At 43.5% G+C, this 17,060-nt stretch overlaps 1 protein-coding gene across 1 annotated transcript in view; it reads left to right on the forward strand.

Annotated features, from left to right (window-relative positions):
• PPARA (peroxisome proliferator activated receptor alpha) overlaps positions 1-17,060 on the forward strand; it is a 62,166-nt gene that overhangs the window by 32,863 nt on the left and 12,243 nt on the right. The window contains 3 exon segments of the mRNA XM_089770467.1: positions 7,328-7,488; positions 9,647-9,785; positions 10,809-11,011. Coding sequence (XP_089626593.1) covers positions 7,328-7,488; positions 9,647-9,785; positions 10,809-11,011 — 503 coding nt within the window.

A 17,060-nucleotide genomic window follows, 5' to 3' on the forward strand; every position in this document is an offset into this window, starting at 1 on the left:
AATAAAATGTTTTGACTACTTATAGTGTACACCATTTTTCCCCATTCTAACTCCTAAAAAGTTGTTAGAACGCAGTGAAAAGGTTTATCTGTAACTTTTTGCCTCTCCAAAATGCCCTAATTTAACATGTTGTTTTTTTCTCTTGAAACAAGTAACATAATAGTTAAGGGGGGGGAACCATTAATCCTCAGATCTTTGACTTTGTGAGGTTTTGATTATATAAAAATACAATTGAGGAATATATTGCTGGCATTAAGGTTATTCTGTCCCATTTTTACTTATCGAGTACAGGCAGTCCCCGGGTTACGTACAAGATAGGGACTGTAGGTTTGTTCTTAAGTTGAATCTGTATGTAAGTAGGAACTGGCATCCAGATTCAGCCGCTGCTGAAACTGACTGCCAGTTCTGACTTACATACAGAATCAACTTAAGAACCCCAGGTGTCCCCAAGTCAGCTGCTGCTGAAACTGATCAGCAGCTGATTCCAGGAAGCCCGGGGGAGAGCAACTCTGCCTCGGGCTTCCTGTAGTCAGCGCTGGTCAGTTTCAGCAGAAGCTGACTTGGGGACGCCTGGGGCAGAGCAGCTGGGGTGCTGCTGGGTTGCTCCAGTAGCGCCGCTCCTCGGTGCTACTGGACCAACCCAGCAGCACCCCATCTGCTCTGCCACAGGCATCCTGATTCAGCCACTGCTGAAAATGACCAGCAGCGGCTGAATCAGGACCTGGGGCAGAGCAGCTGGGCTGCTGCCAGGTTGGTCCAGTAGTGCCCAGAGCGGCGCTGCAGGACCAATCGGCAGCGCCCCAGCTGCTCTGCCCCAGGGTCCAAAACAAAAGCCTGGTCTGCTGTGGGGGGGCACACTAGCTGCGCCCCCCCCCAGCAGACCAGGGACACGGGGAGCAGAGCCGCAGCGGCAGCGGGGTGCCGCGCCTCTGAGGCTTTGCTCTGGCAAAGCCTCAGAGGCGCGGGACCCCGCCGCGGCTGCAGCTTCAGTCCCGGTGCCTGTGGTCTGCTGGGGACGGTCCCCAGCAGACCACAGGCACCCGGACTGAAGCGGCAGCAGCGGCGGTTCCCCGTGCTTCTGAGGCTTTGCTCTGGCAAAGCCTCAGAAGCGCGGGAACCCGCCCGGTGCCCCTGGTCTGCTGGAGACGTTCTCCAGGAGACCAGGGGCACCGGAGCAGCTTACGAACGGGGCTTTCTCGCCCCGGAGCTCGCAGGTAGCAATCCGCTACCTCGAACTCCGGGGCGAGAAAGCCCCGTTTGTAAGTGCGGATCCGACATAAGTCGGATCCGCGTAAGTTGGGGACTGCCTGTACAGTGACAATGGGATACTTTTTACCAGTTTTGGAGGACAAGACGATGAAGATTAATTTACTTTAGAATGGAGTTTGAAATAGCAAATCTTAATGTTGAAGGTGCTAAATCAGGCATGTTTATGCAAATGAATTAATCTCCTAACTTATCTATTGAATAAATATCATAAATGTGAGTAAATGTTCTGATTACCAGAACAGAAGAGTAACAAATTTATTGTGGCTGGGTTGTTCCTCTGTTGCTGACTGCTTCTTGCCCTTGGATGGTTGTTTCTTGCTGTCAACTGAGGAGTGCTCTGGCTTCTCCTTGCTCTTCATTGACCCCTTTATGGGGTTGCCAGATTGTTTCAACAGAAATACCGGACACACTTGACACTAAATCACAATCTACATTACATCTTATTTAGAAAATACCAGACATTTATGTTTTCTCAATTTGTTTCCCAAACAGAGAGCTCAAATATTGGACTGTCCGGTTCAAAGCCAGACTCCTGGCAACCCTACCCATCTACTGTTCTCTGAGTGGAGGGTGGCAGTTGGGGCCGCTGCACACTTGTTCCTGTGGCAAGAGAGAGAGATACAAGAGTGTTGCCCAGTGTCATTTGGATGGCTTGGTAGACTCTGATCAGAGATGTAACCTAGAGCAAAAGCGATTTGCCATTGAAATCCTAACAAAAATAGCCCATAGCCTATGGATGCAGTTTAGAATATCTCGTTAGCTCTGCAAATTCCATGCTGGAATAGTTTATAAAGCAGATTAAAAATAGGATCCTTCTGGCCATAACAAGAGACTTAACAGGACTGAGTTTGTGACATGGTGTTGTCAACTCATCATGATTTTATCGCAAGTCTTGTGATATTAGGATCAGCTGTTGGTGTATTGTACTTAGATGAGAATGTCAGCTTTTATTATTTTTAAAAGTGTCTGAGTTGTGGGTGGGGGGGGAGTTTCTCATAGCCTTCCTGGTTGCAAACAAAAGATGGAAAACATAAACCCAAAGTCTCAAAATCTAGAAAGCAAATAAAAATAATCTAGGGTGTTTTTTTAATCATGTTATTTTTTTGGGGGGGGGGAGGGTCTGAGTCATGATTTTTGAAGCTGTAGGAATTGTCAATACTGTGGCAATACAAACTGGCAAGAGTTCTGAGTCAGCCTTTTATTAACCTATCCATTGACCTACATCTGTGTAATTGTTTTAACGTATCTATTCAAATAAAACCACTCTGAATTTGGTAAAATCATACAGTCTACTACAATATATAAGAAATCTTTCTATCTTCAGAAAATTTCAAGTTTGGAGTGTAGGTTCTAGAGCAGTGATACTCAATTAGTTATACTAGGGGTTCCCAAACTTTTTGACACAGGGACCAGTAAATCCATTCATGAACTTTTGGAGGACTGGTAACATTCATTTGCATATTTGCATATTCATTAATCAAATGATGAGTATTCAAATAAGTTGTTTCTAGTCTTCCCAAAGCCCCCAGTGCCAGCTTTAGCAAAGCTTTTGATATGGTCACCCACAATATTCTTGCCAGCAAGTTAAAGAATATAGATTGGATAATGGAGTATAAGACCGACAGAAAGCTGATTAGACCAGGGTTTCCTAAACTTTTACTTTAGTTGGAACCTTTTTTTTTTTTAGTACTGTTTTTTGCAGCCCGAAAATATAAACACAAAAAACAAACTGAGAAAATACCAGACATATAACATGTCTGGTATTTTCTCATTAGGTACGTTTATTATTACTAGATGTATCAGTTTGTAGTTTCAAACTGCCTGGCTGGTAAATGTGCTCAGGCTGCATGAGTGTGTCTACTAGCCAGCCAGTTCACAACTACTCGAGAGGGTTCAGGGAGGGGGGGGCACAATAGAATCCCCAGGCTGGACTCACTCGTGCTTTGTGGGGGGGAGGAGGGGCAGCACCCCGAGATCTACGTATGGCCGGGTCAGTCCTGCTGCCCTCCTGCTCCCCCCGCTGCGCCTCTGGCCAGCCCCACTTCCCCTGACCCCCTCCCGGACAGCCAGTTCTCCCCCACTTCTCCCAATCTCCCTTAGCCAGCCCCGCTGCCCACGTCCAGCCCTGCTTCCGGCTGCCGCTTCTTTTTTCCTCCTCCCTCTCTTCCCCCCCCGCCATCTTTCCCAGCCAGCTCCCCACCCCCAACCTCGCGCTCCCCACCCCTGACCTCACGCTCCCCGGCAGCCCTGCTTCTGCCGGCCCCCCCAATATCTCCCAGCCAGCTCTGATGCTCCAGGCAGGCCCTGCTTCCGGCAGCCGCTTCTCCCCTACTCCTCCCCGTCAGCCCCCTACCCCCCGGCCAGCTCTACTTCTGCTGGCTGCCCCCTGCCCCAAATCTCCAAAGCCCGTCCCAATTCCCCTGTCCAGTGCTGCTTCTGGTGGCCGGCTCTCCTCCTCTCCTCCCTCTCCCTCCTCCCCCCCCCCCCCCCCCCGACCTCTGATAGCTACATTTCTGCCCGGAGCCAGAACATCGGGCTGCAGGTTATGCCCAGGCCGGCCAAGGGCTTGGCGGACCCAGTGCCACATGGGCACTCTGGGAGCCCAGAACAACCCGGCAACCACACTGAGGCCCGGTATTTTTGCAGCCCGCTACCAGGCCACGGACCATAATTTGGGAAACACTGAGATATACCCATGAGCTGACTTAAGAATTTTATAATGAGGTGGGCCATTTGTGTGCAAGGTTGACAGAATTGAAGAAAAACAAGATGTCAGCTGTCAATAAAGACCAAAATTGATTGGAACATGAGTATTAGTGTTTCTATCTTTTAACAAAGTTTGTATGTCAACATTGTTGCCTGTGTTTGTGACAGTCTCTAATAGGAGAGGTGCCAGTGACAGTCTTTGGCAAGTTTTGTTAAGAGTGATTTGTAGGAAGTCAGGACAAGGTGTATGCATTGGGGAAGATGCTCATCTGTCCAGTGATAATGGTGTTGGTTTTTTATAATAGTTATGATAGAAATCCCAGATTTGCAGAAGTACATTGATCTGAGCAACATTAAAAGGTAAAATGGCTATATTCTGGCTATACTGAAATTGGTCAGCATATTGAGTCCAGATATCACAAAGTCGCACTTCTCTGAATTTTGCCGTCAAGACAGCTGAACTCTGGGGTCTTACAACTTCTATTTGAAAGGCAACTTCATCAATTGAATCAAAAATGTTCTTTGTTTCAAAAGGGCAGGTCCATCACTAGACACAACAGATGGATCACGAACAAATAAAATCAAGCCTTTTGGAGTTCTAAATCCTCAAATCACATTTTTAAATTATGATCTACTTGTTTGGGAATTCTTGCATTGGTTTCATCCAAGTTTCATCTGTAGCAACAACACACACAGTTTGCCTGAAAAGTTTTTGAGATTCTTTTGAAAGGGGTGGGGTTTTTTTGTTTCAAGAAAGTCCCTGACAAATGGCTTTGGAGATGCAAGTTGAGAGCATTCAAGTGACCTGTAAACAAAACTACCTATGATATAGAGGGAACATCATTTAGAAAACTTCAGGAACACTCAGACCTTATTGGTCTTGTAGCTATTTATTTTTGAACCGCATAAAACTTCTCTAATGCATGCTCTCTACTTCACCAGTGAACTTCATTTTGCTGCAACAGGTCAGTATATTTGACTGAAATGTCTTATGACTTGCAGCAACATCTTTTTAAAGATCTTTTGCAAGTTGAGCAGTTGTAGTTCAGTAATTTCGTCATAGTATCTATTGGGGTTTTTTCCAAGTCCCCAGACTACTTAACACACAGGACATTCCGGTGACCGATGCAGTGAAGTGGATCCCTGCCAAGTGCAAAGCCAAGCCTTTTTCTTTTTTTATCATAGGGAGACCTCTATCTAATAAGCAAGCTTGCTTTCTGAAGATCTGAACCATTTTTTTCCAAAATGGTCTTTTCTGTAGGCTTCTAATTGTATTAAGCATAAAAATTCTTCCTCAAATTTCACTGTCATAAAATCTAACGAATAGTAATAACTGGGCTCTTTCACTTAAGTTGCTTGATTTATCCACCGCAAGAGATTTATCTGGTGTTTTTTAAATCAGAAAGCAGTGATGACTGACAATCGTAAGTTTATCTCCAGTCTCCATATGACTATGGATTCAAGCAGGGCACTTCCATCACATGGTTCATAATGTCATCTTTGTTTTTATCTCTGGCAAAAAGCTCCTCTAGCATTTCTAACGTACACTCCTTCACAAGTTAGACATGCAGGAAGGACTTCCTCTTTTTAGCTAGTACCAACATTATCCGAAGAGAAGTAGCTGTTACTTTTCCTGTACAGTCATTAATGTGAGTGACATTTGAAGTGTGATACGAAAACTTCAGATTTTCAGTTTTGTCATGTCTTGCAACACTTCCAAAAACATAGAACGTGGTAAAGTTACTGTGCTTTCATTCGAAGTTGTCTCACATTGATGATTTTACAAATGGGTACAGTGGTTTGGCATATTAAACCAAAGGTTTTGCATCTAAATGAGGTGGCATAATAAGAAAATCCACTGTCCAGTTTAGGTTAAAAGCTTTGTTTTCAATTTTGCAACTTTTTGCAACATTTACTCCAGCTCTCACTCTTTTTAAACTCCTATTTCCATCACTAATGAAGAATAGATGGTAGCCTACATCAGTTGTAGCCAATGTTCTTGCAAGAACTGAAGATTCGGGAAGTGGTTCTTAATTTGTACAAGAGCTTACCCAGGGTAAGTAAGTTACTTACTAAGGAAGTCATAGGCAAATGTTTGAGAATTTAATTCTAAACATTTTAAGTTGAATTGATGGGTCACACAGGAAGTCCATAGGCTGCCTTCTCAGTATCACTATTGTACAGGATTGGAGTGGAGAAACACAAGGTTGGGCAAAGACATCCTATAGAGATGAATTTCTGAGAGAGGGGACTCTGTCTTCTAGGATCTCATAAAACTGGATCACTGGGGGTGTGTCTAGACTACATGGCTCCGTCAACGGAGCCATGTAGATGAGTGTACTCGTCAAAGGGAACTGAAGTGGCGATTTAAATAATCGCCACTTCATTTACATCAAAATGGCTGCCACGCTGTGCCGATCAGCTGATTGTCGGCACAGCGCAGTAGTCTAGACAGAGATGAGCCGACTCCAGATCCCTTTATCATCAGATCCTGTAAGCCTCATTTCACAACTTTATACACTCACTTAAAGATAAGCATTTGCTTAAATGCACAACTGACTTGGGAACTTTAACCAGGAACATGTGCTTGCTATCTTTCCATAGTAGCAGAGGTATCCTGGGCAGAAAACGTAATGACTAGCAGTGCTGATTATTACCACAGAGAAAGGATGGGCATTGTGATATTAGTTTGAGGAGCTGGTCCATAGGCTTTGCTTCATGTTGCAGGACCAGTCTGTTAGGCCAATGTCACTTTTCCATTTTTTTAAATTATTTTGTTTTATGGTCATAAAACATCTGAGAAATAGATAACTGTAGATAATTATAATGAATACATCCATTGCAAACAGGAAATAATCATGATTTAGAAAATACTCATTATTTCAAAGCGTTAGTTTGATGCTTTTTGGATCACTGTCTAAATTATTCCAGTTTTTCTGTACATTTAAATTAATTGTGAATGTACCTAAAATGTTTGGTGCTTATTAAAACAGAGTGTACTTATTGAATTGTTGTTGAAATATCACTACAACTTCTTTGGCTCTGGCTCTTAGCTGAGTAGTGTCTTCCTTTAGTTAGTTTCTCTCATCTCCTTTTGTGTGTGCATCATCATTGACATTAACAGTACAGACCCTGCATTTGTTTGCTACACTGTTAATGTAGTACTAAAATTGCTACATGAGTTATTTTTCAAGCAGATTTGTTACTGTTAAATGAATAGTGCATTTTAATGATTTTTTTATTTTATTTCAGGCTTTTAAAATAAACTCTTTCCTATGTGGATGAAATGTAGCACAGAATGGCTACTGATTTTAATAGTACAGAATTTATGAAGTGTTCCTTTTTCTTTTAGACACCCTTTCACCAGCATCAAGTCCCTCATCCATTAATGTTGCCACAGTTCCAAATAGCATAGATGAATCATCCAGTGGAGCATTAAACATTGAATGTAGAATTTGTGGGGATAAAGCTTCAGGCTTCCATTATGGAGTACATGCTTGTGAAGGTTGTAAGGTACAGTTGATTTTTTTAATGGCCTATGCCATGTTGTTTTATTTACAGGCTCATCTGAAGAAAAAACAGTTGCTTTGTAAATGCTTAATTAAAATCAGTCTAGCTGTAAAAATAAAATGTAATTTTAAGTAATACAGTCACTTGTGATCTTCTCAAGAAGTACTTTTGTCTGGCATCATAATTTGATACTAGAACTTCCTCAAGAAAAAGCAGTTGACAAGAACTAGTTATCTTTTGAGATTGAAATTAATTTAAAAGGGATTACAAAATTGCTCCATTAGTGTTTCATTTGTGTTGAGAATATGCTATGGGAGTCATGTGAATTTGATAATTTTCCATTATATTTCTCGTGAACAAATCATGAATGCTCATCATCACTCCATCCTACCTGAATGACTTTTAGTACAGTGTCTTCCTTATTAAATTTGGAGCCAGTATATGGTCTTGAAGGCAAACCTGCTTATCATTAGCCTTTGATAGATGACCATAAAGGTTTTATTTTTTTATTTTTTATGTCTAGTTTTGCATTTTGTCTACATCACATGACAGGATTTGAGAAAGTGAAGCAACTTTAAAACATTCACAAAATGTTACAGGAACTCAACCTTAATCTCTTGGGTTCAGATAATAAGGTTCAGATGTAGAATTTGGGGATTAATATTGTTGAATTGTTAGAATAATTTTAGTCTCAAACCTGAAGATTTGTAATCCTGCCAGCGGTAAGATAACTAGATCATGATCAAATGTGGTACTTCATGAATTGCTGGCACTGCAACATCTTGCTTCACATATCAAAAGTGTCTTATGACATAGCATTGAGTAGCAGTTTTTTAGTGTGACAGACCCAGACCAGCTGGCCACAGTAGCTTCTGAAGGGTAAATATAAAGGCAACTGGATAAATAGTTTTTTGTTCTGAGTGACCACAGCGGGGTCTGCTGGAGAGCAATCATATTAGACACCTGGAACCAATTAGGAGCCTGCTTAAAGCAAAAGAGAGTCTAATTAGCTCACCTACAGCCCATTAAGAACCATTCAGAGACTGCTTGAAAAAGCTTCCCTTCAGAGAAGGCTGGGGAGTTAAGGACTGGGAGTGAGGAAGTGTGCTGTGGAGGTACCAGGAAGAAGGTATTAGATACCAGGAAGAAGGTATTAGGAGGAGTTGGTTGGGACTCAGGGAAAAGCTGAAGCTTAGGAGGTAGAAAATTTATTATCTGACAGTGCCATTAGAGTCCCTGGGCTGGAACCTGGAGCAGAGGGCAGGCCTGGATTTCCCCCTCTCCCCCCCCACCCTTCCCTGTACCACTATGGAGGTAATTCCCTAAAGAGGGAGTTTGGTACTAAAGAGGGATTCACCCCAAACCTGTTTGACTGGCTGAGCATGGCTAGGAAGGCTGTGACTTTTTCCTCTAGTGAAAGGCAAGAGGCTATGTGGAGGGTCACAGCGTGCCTCTGAGGCAAACGCTATTGACCCAGAAGTGAATGATCCCTGTGGCAAGGCCAGAGCTTTGTCACAGTAGAGATAGTATTTCATTGCAGTGTCGCTCAGAACAACTTACTAAGATCATTTTAGGCTTTTTCTCTGATGCTCATGTGCATGTCCTTCATTCATTCTGTACACTTTTGCACCGTCCTCCACCTCCCCAATTCTTTCTGCTGTTTAACATAGAAGATGTGTCACATCTATTGCAGGTGTGTGTGTGTGTGTGTGTGTGTGTGTGTGTGTGTGTGTGTGTGTGTGTGTGTGTGTGAATTTACGTGTATGGCAGAAGAGGATTCCCTCTGATGGGGAGAGGGTAACTGGGGAGGTATATACTAGAACAAGAGAATGCAGGGCAGAGTGCTTGGTGGTTGTTCACCTTGATCCTTAACGTAATATCAGAGCATCTTTTAAGGGCTATGTTGACCTCCCAGCCAGAAATGGAGCAGGAATTAGAAAGGGGGTTTAAGGTTACCTTCTCTACTTTGTCCCCATTCCTGTGGCACATCATACTTGTTTATCTAGATAAAATACTTAAAATATTTACCTTTAATTTTTCTTTGTTTCAACTGTGAATAAGACAATAAACAAAAGAGAAAACATAGCTGTAAGATGAATGTTTATTGGAAGACTTCTATTAGCTCACATTTTTTTTAACAATGTTTTCAATTTTTTTTCAGGGATTTTTTAGGAGAACAATTCGACTTAAACTCACCTATGATAAATGTGATCGTACCTGCAAAATTCAGAAAAAAAATCGTAACAAGTGCCAATACTGTCGTTTTCAAAAGTGCCTTTCAGTTGGAATGTCACATAATGGTAGGTAAGAATTCCCTTCATTTGTTCCCGGTTCCTGAAGCAGGCTTGTGAATTACTTTATTCAGATGAGTTGTTCCACAGTTACTCATGTGAGGAAGTGTTACGGGGCTGAGTCCTGAGTTTTTATAGCATATTAGAACGAGGCCCTAATCCTGTATTGAGAATGCATGTATGCTGGATTTTGTTCTCAGTACAGATCAAGGCCTTATTAATGGGATTTGTTTGTTTGCGTTCCACTTTTTTTGTCTGTTCTGGAGTGATTAGGGTTTAGGTGCATAGTGTCTGGACAAATTTTCAAGGACATTCTTCTGCTGCACGTGTGCTCGCACACACGCACACATATAAAGACTTTCTTTCAGAAATTAAGTGTAGAAGAGTCTGGTTGACTGGAAACGAGAAAAAAAATAGAAGGCTAGCTTAAGAATGCATGTTTGTGAGACTTCCCTGTAAAGTATAATTGAATTTGATCAACAAAATGAAAGGTCACTAAAAGCTTCACGTATTAGAGTTCATGCCTGTAACTGTCCTTAATATTATATGAAATATAGTGCATTTAGTAACTTTAGGTAGTACTAGATCTGAGTGTTCTAAATTATTTTTTGTGAGCTAGCTGTTTTTCACTTTCACAACAAGTGTATAATCATTAAATAAACATCTAGTTTGGTTTAGTCTCTTGCCAACAGCTATGACTAGAATAGGGAGCTTCTGCTGAAGGCAAACAGTTAGTGGTACATTGCCCTTTCCCCTCTGCAAACAGCAGAGTGCATTAATTCTGAACTACTGCAGTTACCAGTTTATGCTCTGAAGCATGACATTCGATTATCTTCACTGAAGATTGGCGATTTAATAATTAGGCAGTAATTATGTGGGATGTCTTATTTAATTCATGACTTTTTTGAGTCAGCAAGTTCTGCTTCTAGTCAAACTTTCTAGATAGATGTCTGTATGCTGTATTCAGATAGGAAAAATTGTATGGACTTACGTAGAATTTATGTATTTGTTTCATAATTGTCTTTCTACTAGCAATCCGTTTTGGACGAATGCCAAGGTCTGAGAAGGCAAAGTTGAAAGCAGAAATTCTAACAGGTGAACAGGATGTGGAAGATTCAGAAATGGCAGATCTTAAATCTCTTGCCAAGGGAATATATGAGGCCTATCTGAAAAACTTCAATATGAACAAGGTCAAAGCCAGAGTCATTCTTGCAGGGAAAACCAATAATAACCCAGTAGGTGTTTTCGCTTTAATTTTATTGTAGAGCTAAAATGTATTGATAGTAATGCAATGATCTGTAGAATTCTTAAATCTTTTAGGGTTACTACTATGTGAGAGACATGAAATATGCGAAAGAAGTATCTGTAGTAAATCTGGTCTTTGATATACAAGATCAATATAATGGGAAACTTTAGAAAACAAAGTTAACTTACAAATGAAAAATCACAATAAACTGCTAGATAATGGAGAGCAGCAAAATAGGCTTGACCACCTCTTGAGTGTCCCCTCATGGCTGGGGTAACCTGCCTCCTATAACATAGGCTCTTCTTTGAGTGGTTGTTCATGTCTGTTCAATATAGGTGTGTGTGTTCACCACATGTACGGGTGCCGGAAGATTTTTTTCTAAGCAAGACCTGTAGGGGCCTGGGTCTCAATGTCATCTGGAGTGGTGACCATATGCTGCAAAGCATAGAGTGCTCCCAGGCCCCTCCCTGCTCAGTTCCTTCTTGTTGCTTGTTAGGAGCAGTATGCTCCAGTCTTGGCTGCACCTTAACTTCCTTTCCAATTGTATTGTAGTATAGTTGTCTCCCTTAGTTAAATAGTTCTACTTAGCACTTCGTTAGTCATCTTTAGGGGCTTAGCTCAGGGACAGGGAATACCCAGGTCTCCTAGCTTTAAAGCCTCCACTGCTTGCCATAAGCCTATGCCATTCAGTGACCCACATGCTGACTGCCTTTGCTGTCTGGGAGAACTCACATCTTGGAGAAGTGCGGTATCTGCAGAGCCTTTTGTCCAAGAACCATAAAGAACTCAGTAATCCTTCTAAATCTGCTGGTCATGGAGTCAGTGCTCGCTCCCCAGTACCAGCATTCAGAATCAGCACCAAGCACCAGTACATCAGTGAGGAGTGCTGCCCCAGTGCCAGCAACATAACTCTGGTCTCTGTCTCTGGTTCCAGCCAAGCAAGCAAGCCGACCAGAGAAGTCCCCAGGCCCTCGAAAGGAAAAGAGAAGAAGGGCTCAGATGGAGAAGGGGTGGCCAACCTGTGGCTCCAAAGCCACATATAGCTCTTCAGAAGTTAATATGCGGCTCCTTTCATAGGTACCAAATCCAGGGCTAGAGCTACAGGTGCCAACTTTCCATTGGGCAAGAGGGTGCTCACTGTTCAACCCCCAGCTCTGCCATGGGCGCTGTCCCTCTCCACGCTTTCCCCTTAGGATCCTACCACTTCCTACCCTCTCCACTGAGCCTGTCATACCTATGCTTCCCCCCCTCCAGTGTCTCCCACTGTGAAAAAGCTGGTCACAGTGGGCAAGAGGAAAAGGAGAAGGAGGCACTTACCGGTGGGGCTGACTGTGGGCGGGATGCGCTGAAAGTGGTGGTGGGGAGATGATCAGGGCTGGTGACGTATAACTGTTGTTCTTTGGCAATGTGCATTGGTAAATTCTGGCTCCTTCTCAGGTTTAGGTTGGCCACCCCTGATATGGAGGATAGGCCTCAGGACAAGGCACTCCAGATCGCACCAGGTTCACCAGCCAAATCACCATCCCCTGTATCAGACGTTCAAGTCCCTTCCATGCTGGAAGCTTTCCAGGCAGCCCAGGGCATTCTAGCCATCCTGGTACTATGGCACCAGTCGGGCCTCGGCATAGAGGGAAGCCACCATTTGCCCCTCAGTTGCCGAGTACTGCATGTTTCACCCTCCCCCACAACCAGAAGGGAGAGCACTCCACAGCCAGGTATGGTCAGTAAGGGACAAACCAGACCAGATGCTAGGTCTTCAGTGTCAGAGTGCAGACTTAGAGGCGCATGCACCCCGGCAACAGTGGCATCAAAGGGAGAGTCAGTCCTCTTATACTCATCACCAGGGCTCGCCGAACCACAGCGAGCCCCGCACGCGCATATCGCCTGAACCCGGCTCTTCCAGTTTACAATCTACTCACCACGAGCGAGTAGATTGTATAATTTGTCGAGCCCTGCTCATCACCACTCAAAGGATGTTTCCCCAGTGCTCATAGTGTTGTAGTTACTCACTGGCGCTAAGCTATAGTAGTTACTCACTGGCGCTAAGCTATATTAGGTATCGCAGCACGACCTATTAGTCCTACTCAACGTCTTGGATATTCACCTTCCCACTGCCGAGTAGGAGAAGGTCGCCTGAGCATCGAGTTTCTCATTGACTTGCCACTCCTCTTGGTCCTTTAGATCAGTTGGTTGCAGAGTTCCGGTACCAGAGAGTGTGCCACATGTTCCCCATGTTGGGCTTCAGTCCTCATTTGCTTGCAGAGCATCTCATCAGACACTTGCTCCATTCCTCTGGCACAGACCTTCATACTGCAAACGATACCACACCAGTTGATACAATGGGTGCCTTTGCAGGGCACATCATAGCCCCAGACGCAGTGGCAGACCCAGTGGTGCCCATGGACCCACTGAGGATTCCCTGTTCAGCGTCCGGTCACCTGCTCAGCTGCTGGAGTGTCATCAGGTCAGTTCTGTTACTCCTCAGGTGGAGTAGTCAGTAGGTGACCAGCAGGCCTCAGCTGAGAAGGGCCAGTTGGCCTAGGCTTCCTAGTCCTCATTGCTGGATGAGACGATAGTGGCATCCCTACCAATGGTCACACTGGATGCTATGAAAATCCACCAGGACCTCTTAAAAAGGGTTGCAGGCAGTATGGACTTTGAGGCATAAGAGGTACAAGAGACCTCGGACTCCTTGTTTGGGGTTCTGGGACATGCAGTGCCTGCCAGAGTGGCCCTACCACTGCATGAGGGAGTAGCCAAAATAGTTAAGACCCTATGACAGACCCCTGCATCCATCTCCCTGATATCAAAAAGGGCTAAGCAGAAATACTTTGTGCCTGCTAAGGGCTATCAGTACTTCTACACTTATCCACCCCTAATTCCCTGGTTGTGAATTCCATAAGGAATTCCAGGGCCAGCCTGCTCCCACCCCAAAGAATAAAGATGCGAAACGTTTAGTTTTGTTTGGACGTAAGCTTTATTTCTCAGTGAGCTTCCAGCTTAGGATGGTGAACCATCAGACTATCTTTGCCCGCTACAATGTTAGTATGTGGCAGGCAATGACAAAGTTTGAGGCCTTCCTCTAAGAAGGTGCCAGAAAGGAGTTTAAGGCCCTCGTGGAGCTTCTCCCCTCATGTCCCCTTATACTCCTTTTCATTCAAGGTTGCCTTTCTGGTGGCAATTACATCGGCTAGAAGGGTGTCTGAGCTCCATGTGCTAACCTCCGAGCTTCCATACACCTGCCTATTCAATGACAAGATCCAGCTTAGACCTTATCTAGTCTTCCCTCCCTAAGGTAGACTCAGTTTTTCACTTGGGGTAAGATGTTTTCCTGCCAGTCTTCTAACCTAAGCCTCACACACATAACTAGGAGAGGTGTCTTCATCCTCAAGATGTCAGGAGGGCACTGGCTTTCTACTTGGAGAGAACAAGACCTTTCTGCAAATTCCATGCAGCTCTTCGTGGCCTGTGCTGAGCATATGTAGGGTTCACAGATCTCTTTCCAGCGGCTCTCCAAGTGGATCATGTGTTGACAGTAGGGATGTAAGAGTAGTTGATTAAGCCTAGGCTTATCAGGTAGTCAAGTCAACTCTGCACATTTTCCCCTCCACCCTTGCTGCCTCTATCACAGGCAACAAGGGGGCAGAAGTAAGAGCTAGTGCTGAGGGAGCCGGCTTAAAACAGAGGCAGCAGTGCAGAGTGGGGCCAAAGGAGACTGCTCTGGCAGCAACCCCTGTCCGGGGAAGAGGGGTGGAAAGAATCATCCCTGTGGGAAGTTGAGACCACCCACAGACAGGAGCTGCTGCAGTAAAGCAGCCCCTGTCTGCAGCCAGCCTCAGCCGCCTTGAACTGAGGCTGTTCCTCTCAGGGTTCCTGCTGTTCCTCTCAGGCTGCTGGACCCAGCGCGCCCAGCTCTTGCTGCATTTAAACTGCAGAGTCGCAGTGGGGGGTAACTCTTTCTGAGTACCTTCCCTAATCAACTCATTGTGTAGTTGATACAAATTGTATTGACTACATGATTACCCAGTTGTCCGCCTTTTAATATCCTTAGTTGAGAAGGGCTCAGCCTCCCATATTAGTCAGTGCCCACTTGACTAGGGCTTGAGCCCCTTTGTAGGTCTTTCTTGACAATGTCCCAATCCAGGACATCTGCTGTGCAGCAACGTCTCCTTATTCTTTTACGCAGCACACCAGACATGACACTGCGTTTGGCAGAGCATGCCCATAAGCTCCTACCCAGCTCCGTAGATACTGCTTGCAGTCACCTATGTTGAATGGACACAAGCAATCAATGAAAGAAGAAAAGACAGTTACCTTTTTCCATAACTTGTGTTCTTTGAGATGTGTTGCTCAGGTCCATTCAACTTCCCACCCTCCTCCCCTCTGTCGGAGTTTCTGGCAAGAAGAGACTGAGGCAGGAGGAGCCAGGGAGCACCCTATATAACATGTCATATGTGTACCACTCCAGGGGGTGCTGAAACCTGGGCCCCTACAAGTACTACTTAGGGAAAATCTTCCGGCACCAGTGCATGTAGCAAGCACACACACCTATGTCCTACTGGTGCAAGGTTGCCCATTCTCCATCCCCTCTGCTTCAGAGTTCTTAGCCATGGGGCTTCACAATAGAGAAGGAACTGAGCACTATATGGGCAAACTGCCCTGTGTAAGACAGATGCATGGGCCAAACTATGAGAAATCTCCAAACAAAGGCATGTGACACTAGCACACCTAAAGTGGAGTACGCAGAAGGACAAACATCTCAAAGAATCAGAGTTACTGCATGGGGTGAGTAACCATTTTTTTTTTTTTTTTTTTTTTTTGGCACAACTGAAGTTCATTTTCAGAAATTACAAGATTTTTACCTAGTGACAAGGTATCAATGTTAACTTTGGGTGCCAAGATGGATTTGGCAATTTATCTCACACACACGAATTCAAAGAACAGCCTTTTGTACTGAAAAGGTGTTAAATTCCAGTGGCCCAAAGGATTTTTAAAAAAATAGGCTAAACCTTTTAAATGGTTTAGAAACTAGGGTTTTTTATTGCCCCCCTCCATGAAGGCATGATATTTAGAAATACTGAAATGTTGCAGAATGTAGCTTCCATAAGCAGTTGAAAGATGTACATGTTCCAATCAGATGTCATGGACTCAGAAAAATGTGCTGTTATCAAGGTAGAGATTTAACCTATTCACTCTGTTAAATCTTGAACTCCTTACTCAAGTAAAACTCACTGATTACAAGGAGTCAGTTTTGCCTGAAGGAGAACTAGATAAGGACTTCACCCAATTGTTTACTTAAGTAGATGGAATATAGTTTGATTAACTTAAGGAATCAAATGTATAAAGAGTGTCAACTTCATTGACTTCATGGACCTAGTTTTTCCTTAATGGATACCTTTTTTTTTAATTCTTGCTCTACAAAAATATTTTGAGGCTTTGTAGTCTGGTTATCGTTTTCCTGAACTCTGATAACTGTTTAAGAAATTGTAGATTTTAATTAAATTTTTGAAGGAGTCATCTCACTTTGCAGTAGCACAGATTCCTTTATTAAGAGTATCCTTGTTTAATGATAGGTAACAGAGAGGTAGCTATGTTAGTCTGATCTTGGTAAAACAAAAGGGAAAAAAAGGGGAAAAATTATGTATCACTTTAAAGACTAACAAGATAGTTTTAGGTGATGAGCTTTCATGGGGCAGACCCACTTCTTCAGATCATATTCAGAAAGTGAATTTTGTTTTACCTTGTTTAATGAAGAAGGTTCTTGCTTAATACTGAATAGTTTTATTACTTTGTGAGACACTTATTACAGATAATGGTTTTCAGGACAGTAGAATTCTAGCATTAACCTTAAATAGGAATAAGAGTTAGAGCTCTTGCAGATCAGTTGCACAGATGTAATTAAAAATAAATAATCCAATAACAAAGTACAAGAACGGTACAAAAGTTCAATTCCTCTAATACTTGTAAGAGGACTATGTAAATATGTGAAGTGCCAACCTATATTTAAATAACTGAAAGTGTCCATCTTAGTCAAACCA

This window comes from Pelodiscus sinensis, chromosome 1 (assembly GCF_052426305.1).
Source record: "Pelodiscus sinensis isolate ZL-2025 chromosome 1, ASM5242630v1, whole genome shotgun sequence".
NCBI classification, from domain to species: Eukaryota; Metazoa; Chordata; order Testudines; family Trionychidae; genus Pelodiscus; species Pelodiscus sinensis.